Source organism: Nestor notabilis, unplaced genomic scaffold, assembly GCF_000696875.1.
Source record: "Nestor notabilis isolate BGI_N333 unplaced genomic scaffold, ASM69687v1 scaffold316, whole genome shotgun sequence".
NCBI classification, from domain to species: domain Eukaryota; kingdom Metazoa; phylum Chordata; class Aves; order Psittaciformes; family Psittacidae; genus Nestor; species Nestor notabilis.
This window is the reverse complement of record NW_009932224.1, coordinates 13,414-22,661: the sequence shown is the minus strand read 5'-3', so window position 1 is coordinate 22,661 and position 9,248 is coordinate 13,414. Positions and strand designations below refer to the sequence as shown.

Genomic DNA, 9,248 nt, shown 5'->3' with positions numbered 1-9,248 from the left:
TGCTGAACCTGGTGGGACATGGACATATGTGCAAACAAGCAGTAAAATAAACTGCAGCCCCACATATTGCCAATTATACAAGCTTTTGCTTGGTGATGATGGGAGACAGCCAGCCACCATGGGGGAAGGAAGAGACTTGGCCAGGAAGGAGGATTTCAGCTCTCCCTCTCCCACCGCCTGAAGAAATGGGACAAACCCGCAGAGTTGCTCTGGTTTTTGTTAATGTACTTTACATAAGGGGAGCCTGGGATGGAGCTGCTGCCAGGCCTTTCATGTACCAAGAGCTCCGCTGGCTCTCTAAATACATACCATACCAGAAGCCTTTTACTTAATGAATTGCTCTCAGAAATGTATCAAAGAACTTCCTACTTGCAACAGCCTCGCAAGGGGAATGCAAATAAAGCATTATATAAAATCTTCCCACTGGATCTTTTTAGGAAAAAAAAATAATAAATCCAAACATAAAAATATTTAAAATGATCCCATTATCTAAACTTTCCCCATTTATAGAGGCAATACGGTGCTCAGACAGTATCCTGTGGTACCCCAAGGGAGTGGGCTTGACCCCAGAGGTGCCAGCAGACTCCCTGTGGGGTACTGCCCAAGTGCAGCAGGGTTTAGTGGAGCATGGCAATGCCATGCACAAGTGAGAGCCTTCACAGTAGGAAACAAGCAGGATTATAGATGAGCTGAATATAATTGTGAGGCCAGGATTTTCTCAGCACATCAGGAGTTCACAAAATGCATCTCATGAGATCTGCATGAGCAGAACATCTTCTTTTGGATGGAACATCTTCTTCCACCCAGAGAATTGGAAAGACCAGCGTAAAAGGTTTCCAGGGATAATTTTCTCCGTCATTAAGCCTCTGCTTTGTACGGGATGTACCAGTACCAGGCTGTGGGTACTGGCCCCCCATATAGTCTTCCACAGCTGCTAATAGCAGAAGTCTCACCAAGCAGTGCTAGAACAGGGCAAGTATGGGGTTGTCTTTCCCAGAGACACCCAACAATATGGGAAAAACAACAATTTAGGAATATCCTGGACTGCAGGTTGCATCAAGACACCTTAATTTTACCCTTAAATTGCACAATATCCAGGAACTGCTCTCCGCCCTTCACTTACACAACATCCCCGGGATGTTGATATGCACACATATTATATATAAATGTCTATATAGATACATAATACACCTACACACACGCACACAGTATCTGTCTTTTATTTGCCTTAACCTTGCTGGATTGTACAGACAGGAATTTCAAAGGCATCACGTACTTAAGGGATGCAGAGGGCGATTTCTAGGCATGGGAAAGCCTGCTTCACCCTAGGCTCCCCTGTAACCTTTAGGAAGCCAATTACTTTTGAAAAGGTGGCCCTGGATTACTCTGTCTTCACAGAAAGGGAACCAGATGCTGAATATATATCCAGGACTAACCCAGGTTTCCATACAAATGACCTTTCTGATCTCTGTGTTAGAACGGTGTGAGGCATATCATGGTTACGGGTACATAATCCACATTTTCACAGTAGCTGAAGCCAGCAGAAATTTCACATCCGAGTGTTTTTCAACTAAGATGGTGCATATTGCACAATGGGCAATGCAGAAATCCCAGCTGGAATAAAATAGGGAAATCAGGAATTTGATTTTCCAAACAAAACCCTCAAAATCCATTTAAAAAAATATAACAAGAAAGCCTCTAATATCCCTTGGGAAATAATTAGCCAGCTTTTTCCCTGACAGGTTTGAAGAGTGATTGATCATTTACATTCAAGACAAACACCTAAATATTCTGGGGCGGGGTTTTTTTTAGCATTTAAAGCTACTAGTGAAAAGTCCACAGCCAGAAACAGAAATAAACTGAACCTAGTCCTCACCAGCAGCGTTTCACTTGTGTATCAGTAACAGCAAGAGGAACGCTTGCCTGGACGGAAGAACAATAGCTCGCAGCTCCTCTTTGGTGCCAAGGAAAATTTGTTACTCACTGTTAAAGGAAGCCCAACATGGAGAGAGATAATTGCTAGCTCTGCTGCAGGCTGGGCGAGAGCCCAAACGCAGAGGAAACAGCTTGGGCAACGTCAAATGTTATTTGTATACAGAAAGCAGGCTCCCTGTTGGCGGAGATCACACAGGCTTAATTCCCAGGGGGGAAAAAAGCACCAAAAAACACCCCCAAACCCAAAGCACAACAACAACAAAATCCCGTAAGTCGAAACAAAAGAGAGCACAGCACCAGGCAGATGGAAGATGTCAGGGCTGCGCTGATTGGAAAGCATCACTCGCACATGACTCCTGCATCCTCCTGTGGTACCCACCAGGGACTGGCACATCAGCTGAGCCACCGGGTGAAGAGCCAGGGACCTTCTTCCCCAGGGAAAAGACCCTGCGCCACCTAAGGAGGCTCGATGGAAACCAGCCTCCCAGATGGATTTCAAGCTGACATTCAAGCTGGCTGAAGCACTGGGGCGGGGGGGGCATGTGGGTAAGGTTTTGCTGCCGAGTATTTCAGAGCAGATCAAAGCTGTAATAAATTATATCCACAATCCTGTCTGGCACCTTCTAAGCTCATCTTTGGCAGTGTCCCCTTACAGCACGCACCTTCCTACACAGCAAGGTCTTGCCTTTGTTGTGCGCAGGTTGTTGCATAGATGCTCCCAGCATCTCTCTATCCAGGCAGGGAGGGGATGTGTGAGTCCCTATCCCACAGCCAAGCAGCTTCCAGCACGGCTTTGTGTGGGAAGAAGCTGTGTTCAAACTGGGAACTGCAATACACACTGCTTAGAGTGACATGGCCTCTTGCACCAACCTGCAAAGGCCTCCCAGGCTTCTTCTTACGGATCCCACGCGTGGGACTGAAGCCTGGAGGACATCAAACAGGGCAAGAGCACCAAAACCACCGTCCTGATGCCCTGGGACATCCACCGGCCACAGAAACTGCAAATGCTGCTTCACCCTTTCCTGCAGCCAGCCCCATCTCCTCAGGTCAATGCTGGTCTAACCCAGTTGATGGTCTCATGGTGGCAGAGCAGCTCCTCAACCAGGTGACAATGGTCAAACCCATGCCTCCACTCTTCCCAACCCTCTCCCACACTGGTGCTCACACAGAGGAGACTCAGCCACCTCCAGCGATGCCAGCAGCACCTGGTAAATACTCTTCATTGATGTTCACACCACGTACAACACCAAAACCAACTCACACCTGGCTTCCGTCAATGCAAACCCAACACACGCTCTCAGCATGTGCAATATTGCTTCTTCTCCCAGTTCACCCTTTCAGCTATTTAATCCTCTTCCCCTTAAACACCATCCTTGTGCCGCAGCACATAACCAAGAAGCACAGCTACACAAAGATCCATCATCCCAGCTCCATATCATACTACCAAGTCAGCTTTGATGCTCCAAGTAGGTCCTTCACACAGGTGGCAAAAAGAAGCTCTTCAGGAATAAATAGGATGCTCTTTTACCCCTTCCATCCACATCATCCATCCATCCATCCATGCATTGCAATGTTGCCATCTCCCACGGTTTTGGTGGGAGTGAGCTTCCGGACACCAAGCAGAGGGACACATCTGCCCTTCCACGGGAGAGGGAAAGCTGGCAGCATGCACAGTACAAGAACAAAAGCTGAGGTCTGGTGAGGAAGAGCTAAGCACAACCCCTACCTGATTGTGTTCGTGGGACGACGAGCCCTTCCCTCGGGATGGGGAACAGCTGCCATCAAGCTGCTCACTACAATCTGCCGTCCACTGTAAAAGGGATAAAAACAGGGATTGTGTGAAATAATAGCCAGGCTGGGGAAAACTGCTGTGTCAGTCCACAGCACACAGCACACACCATCCGGCCGCAGGCATCACTGTATGCGTGTGGCCACCCCCATGTTTTGGGAATGATCCCAAAAGCTTTGGCTTGGAAATGCTCTATCTGATGACAGCGAGCAGAGGGAAGGTGCAGGAACAATTGCAGGAAGGCACCTGAAATGATGCTTTGCAATCAAATCTATCCCCCCTATTTCCCTGCAGACTCTAACAGCATTTGCTATCTCAGGCATGTGGTACTTGATTACTCTTTTCCATGGAGTCTTCTATAGCAAGTTGTGAAGCTTCTGCTTTTCCCAACTCTGCTCACTCCAGGGACAGATACGACTCCTGAGCTGCCAAAACCCCATGGTTCTATTTTAAACAACACAGAAAACAGAGCTCAAAGCTGCATGTTTGGCCACTGCTGTATTCTGCAGCTGTGATGTGCAGCCTGGATGGCAGCCCTGCTGTCACATTGGCTTCACCCCATAGTAAAGGACATGGGCACCAGAGGACTTCCTGGCCATAGGGGACCACGAGGTGCTTAGGTCAGCTTCCCCAAGGTTTGACAGCAAGGTGCCTCCACTAAAATAATTCAATTTGGGGTCATTTGGGGTTTTTTTACCCCCCTCAAAGAGATGAAGGGCTGCATCATACTGGGGGGAAAATTTTTAAGAGCACAATTTTCACTAGACAAGCATGAAAGATGCTGTTTAATCCTAAAGTAATTTTGTCATCCCCAAACAAAGCTTAGACTCTTGGTGAGCAGCCCTGTTCCTGAGGTCTTTCACTTTGGAAGCACTCAACTGCCATCACCAAAGCTGATGCACCAAGAAAATGAGAAGTCAATTCCATACAAACAGCAACTACCTGAGAGCTTCTTGATAGGTATGGACAATGCCACAAACTAAGAGGAAAAGCCACCACTAGAAGTGCCGATGATCCCTGCACTGCTCTGCCCTCCTCAGAGAGCCCATTTTAGCTCACCAGATGGGAGGTCCTCATCCATCTCTTCAACAAGCTCATTAAAGAGCTGCCCATCACTCTGCTGCCACCTCTGCTGATGTACTTGGAGAAGCTCATGATGCTATCATGCTTGAGAACCTTCTGCTAGACCTATACCTATCCCCTTAACAATTCTGAGTGCAACTACACGCCTGGAAAGGTCTCCCAAGGTACACCTCAGTCATTATTATGTTCACAGCCAAAAGAAAATTGCATTTTCCCTCTGACTTTCCTCTTTTTCCTGGTTGGATGGAGCAAGGCTGGAGACATCCCCACCATGGGAACACCCACACTTTGGGATTCTCTAGGCTGGGGATGGATTCAGCTCCCCTGCGAGTGGTATGGGGGACGAAGCAGTGTGCAGTGCCCCTTCCTTCCTTCCTTCCCTGTAGCAACAAGTCAAGGGGTGATGGGTTCAAAGTTAAGCAGGGGAATTCATGCTAGATATAAGGCAGTTCTTCCCTGTGAGGGTGCTGAGGTGCTGGCACAGGGTGCCCAGAGAAGCTGTGGCTGCCCCCTCCCTGCAGTGTTCAAGGCCAGGTTGAACACAGGGGCTTGGAGCAACCTGCTCTAGTGGGTGGTGTCCCTGCCCATGGCAGGGATTGGAGCTGGATGAGCTTTAAAGTCCCTTCCAACACAAACCAGACTGGGCTTCTATGATTCCCTAGGCATGGAGGGCAGTTATCCAGGGATGTGATACCATCCAAGCACCTCACACATGTGGGTGAGTGGATTTATCCTCTCTCAGACAGGGTAAACATTATTACAGCCACAAGGAAACAAACCCCAGACAGATTAAGTAACTTGCCCAACAGTAAAGATTAAGGTTGCTAACAGAACCTTGCAGTTAAAATCAATTTTCTTTGTTTCAGTCCACTCCCTCCCCCCTAAACCCATCTTTCTTCATCCAGCTCACATTAAGAGGGGACATGCCACCTTCAATCAGGCTGGATTCTACTGGGTTACACCAACAAGCTGCAGGGTATGTGCATGTTTATTCCTTGCTTTGATAAGAAGTGATCAGGAAGAGAAAATCAGAAGTAAGATTTCCAGATTATTTCTTACACAAAGTTGGGGTATGAGATGGGAAATGAGTATCACTGGGAAACAAGAGATAGTTACTTCTTAATGCTACCCTTAAGACACGGCTTGATAAAAGCAGGTGACCTATGTAAAAGCCCATCTTCAATTCTTGTCCCATATACAGTCCTAAAAATATGAATACTCTGTTTTGCTGGAGTTTCACATAGAAATCCTAATTCAACTTATACACCAGTGGTCTGGGGTACAACCACATTTAGCTGCTTAATTTGAGATGCCTCTAAAAGTGGTTTAATTGAATTGTTCAGTGTTCAGATCTTTTACTATTGTTCATTTTTCTTCTAAAATAAAACCTGCTCGTCCTTGAAGACAGCATTACCAGGACTGACTTTAACAACACAGCAGCTCCTTTCTTCAAGGCCAGGGGGGAAAGCTAAAATCCCATTTTTACCCCTGGAAGACGGATTTAGTTGCTGCAGCCAAATATCTTAACGCAAAACTTGTATATGGGCTGCCACAAGAATTAGCAGGTTTTGTCCTTTGCAGAGGGAGCCTGCACTTACGAGCAGACCTGTAAACAGGCTTCAAGTGCTTGCAAAACTTTGACTATTAATTTGTTTCTAATTCAATGCTATTCTAATTCAGTAGCATTTCTAAGCTTGATACATTAAATAAAGCAGCACTTGCCTGTTTAACCTGAAGCCCCTCCAAAGCACCACTTCAAACACGGGCATTTTCCAGCCTTAGGTTAAAAATGCACTATAAAGTACTTCAGAGCACTTGATTTTTAGATTTATTTTCTCTCACTTCTAAGAGCTTTGATCCTCAATTTGTAAAAAGCCTCTTCAGCAAAATCTGTTTTTAAAAAGGTTACTTTGATTGGTAATCTCTTTACACCGAGCTAAAACACAAAGGGTCCAAAGATCTGGATCAGATCCTCAGCTCTAGTGGGTGTGCATAGCTGAGATAACTCAGGTAAGCACTGCTGGTACCAGGTAAGGATGAGATCCTTCATATATAGAATCCCAGACTGGTTTGGGTTGAAGGGACCTTAAAGCTCACCCAATTCCAATCCCTGCCACGGGCAGGGACACCTTCCCACAGCAGGTTGCTCCAAACCCCTGTGTCCAACCTGGCCTTGAACACTGCCAGGGATGGGGCAGCCACAGCTTCTCTGGGCACTCTGTGCCAGCGCCTCAGCACCCTCACAGGGAAGAGCTTCTGCCCAAGAACTCATCTCAGTCTCTCCTATGGCAGGTCAAGGCCCAACTAAGGTGCAGGACCTTGCACTTGGCCTTGCTGAACTTCAAGACGTTCACATGGCCCCACTGCTGGGGTGAAGAGAAAGCTCCTCTGTGCTGGACTTGGGGACATTGGCTTCTGTGATCATGACCACTAGCACATGGGGTGCACAGGGCAAGGGACAGGAGAAGCGGACACCACTGGCAGCTGGCAGGAGAGCTCCTTCCCCTCACTATCCATCCACTCCTCCCAAGTGAAAGCAAAATGAAGTCCTAGGGAGAAAGGGCCTCATCAGTAAGCTATTACTAGACCTGAGCAACAAAACTTCCCTGCATGCTGGATTCAGCCATGGTCCTGGACAAACCCAGCCTGGACTCTGCCCTTCTCCCCATCATCATACCCTCAGCTTGGTTTTGTCACACAGTCTTGTTAGATGTTAATCTAACGATAAGGCTTCATGTGGTCTGGGGATCTCTGCTCAGGATCAGTCTCCCTTGCACCCCATATAAATAGACAAAGACCCAAGTCAGACCAGCAGTCCCCTCCAGGAGCTCCAACACATCTCAGCTATCTAATAACGGCCATATCCTTACCCTTATGACCCTTCAGCCTTACTAGTCTTATTCCAGCCTCCTAAGTGGTCTCTAACCTAAATATTTTATCCTACCAGGAACCCTGCAGGGTAGGAAAGCACCTCTATCACAAACAGAGGATCACAGCAGCCTTACAAGCCCAAGGGCACAGCCCAGAGCTCACTGCTCCCTGCACCATGGGCTCCTTAATTCTTTCAACAGTTCACATCTTCAGCACACATCTGGCACACTGTGGCACCAGAATACAAATGATATCCCTCTGAACAATAACAACAGTCATGAGGTTTCATTTCTCCTTGTATTTGACCTAAAATGTCCATTTTAGGAATAAACCTAACTAGAATTATATAATTCTTAATGACAACACCAAACCACATCCCTACTAAAACCATCCCTCTATTTGCTGATATTCCCTCCCTCTGAAATACAGCAGTTTCCTTCCTTGGTGTAACAACCATGAAATGAGCAAAAAGGCTATTACACATATTAAAAATGCCCACAAACTTTTGGGGAGCATCTGAGGCTTCTGATTGACCTTCTGTTCTTGATTATTTCACGGGCAACCCGTGCATACAGACCAGAGCACATGTCAGCACTGGGCACCCCCCGCTGCAGCCCTTGAAGGTCTTTCCAGTCCTCCTAGGACTTTTCCACTCTGGCAAACCAGTTTGGGATGGAAAGGTCATTCCTTTGTACACCCTGGGGAAGTCAAAAGGCTTCAGGGCACACAACTTGAGACAATTCAAAACCAGAAGCCGGTTGGGCAGGAGACCTCATACATACATACATACATACATATATATATACACACACACACACATATATATGTATAGCCAAACAAGCAAGCTGCCCCCAATCTAGTGTTTTGTTACATCCTGCTTCACACCCCAACCCTAGAAAAGCTGCTTCAGCTGGATGTGCATCCCCAGCCCAAGCCACCAGCATCCCCCACACCCTCCTCCACACAACACCTTTGCCTACCTGTGAGACATGGGACTGTGTCTTCTCACTCTCGCCATCCGCCTCTGTTTTATCCGTCAGCAGCCCCTGGACCTGGTACTCCAGGACGTAGCTGTCGATGAAACGCTCCAGCTCCTCGATCTCCTGAGAGCGGCTGCTCCCAGCCTCCGAGGAGGCCGATGCCACTGATGAGTTCTCCATCCCTTTGGGAAGAGGCGCTGAGAACAGAGGGGGCCTGAGAGAGCAAAACATAGAAAGGCAAGGAATGACTTCCCAGTAATCATAAAAAGCAGCTAAAGCCTATCAGTTACCACAGGCTGAATACTTTCTGCTGTACGTCTGCATTTCCAATAGTGTTTATAATAATACTACATGGTCACAGAGTTTCCATGTATGCGAGTAACTTCCCATTTCTGTAATATTCTGACATCTAAGCACAACAACAACATTTTGCCTACCTCCTTAAAACCCAAACTAAAACCTCCAGACACACGCACAATAAAAAAACAACCAAACCAGAAGTAAAAAGCTTGATTTAAAAATCCCATGGCAGTAGCTGTGCTGAATAAGGGTGGTAAGCAGGGGACGATGGACACGGGTGTGAGGAAGAG

At 47.1% G+C, this 9,248-nt stretch overlaps 1 protein-coding gene across 2 annotated transcripts in view; it reads right to left on the bottom strand.

The window, feature by feature from the left end:
• Positions 1 to 8,838, bottom strand: part of CTIF (CBP80/20-dependent translation initiation factor) — a 117,324-nt gene extending 108,486 nt beyond the window's left edge. For both annotated transcript variants that reach the window (XM_010016258.1, XM_010016259.1), the window contains exons 1-2: positions 8,659 to 8,838; positions 3,684 to 3,745 (exon numbers count right to left, since the gene is read on the bottom strand). In XM_010016258.1, the coding sequence (XP_010014560.1) occupies positions 3,684 to 3,745; positions 8,659 to 8,838 (242 nt within the window). The remainder of the gene's footprint in view (positions 1 to 3,683; positions 3,746 to 8,658) is intronic.
• Between the last annotated feature and the right edge of the window lie 410 nt (positions 8,839 to 9,248).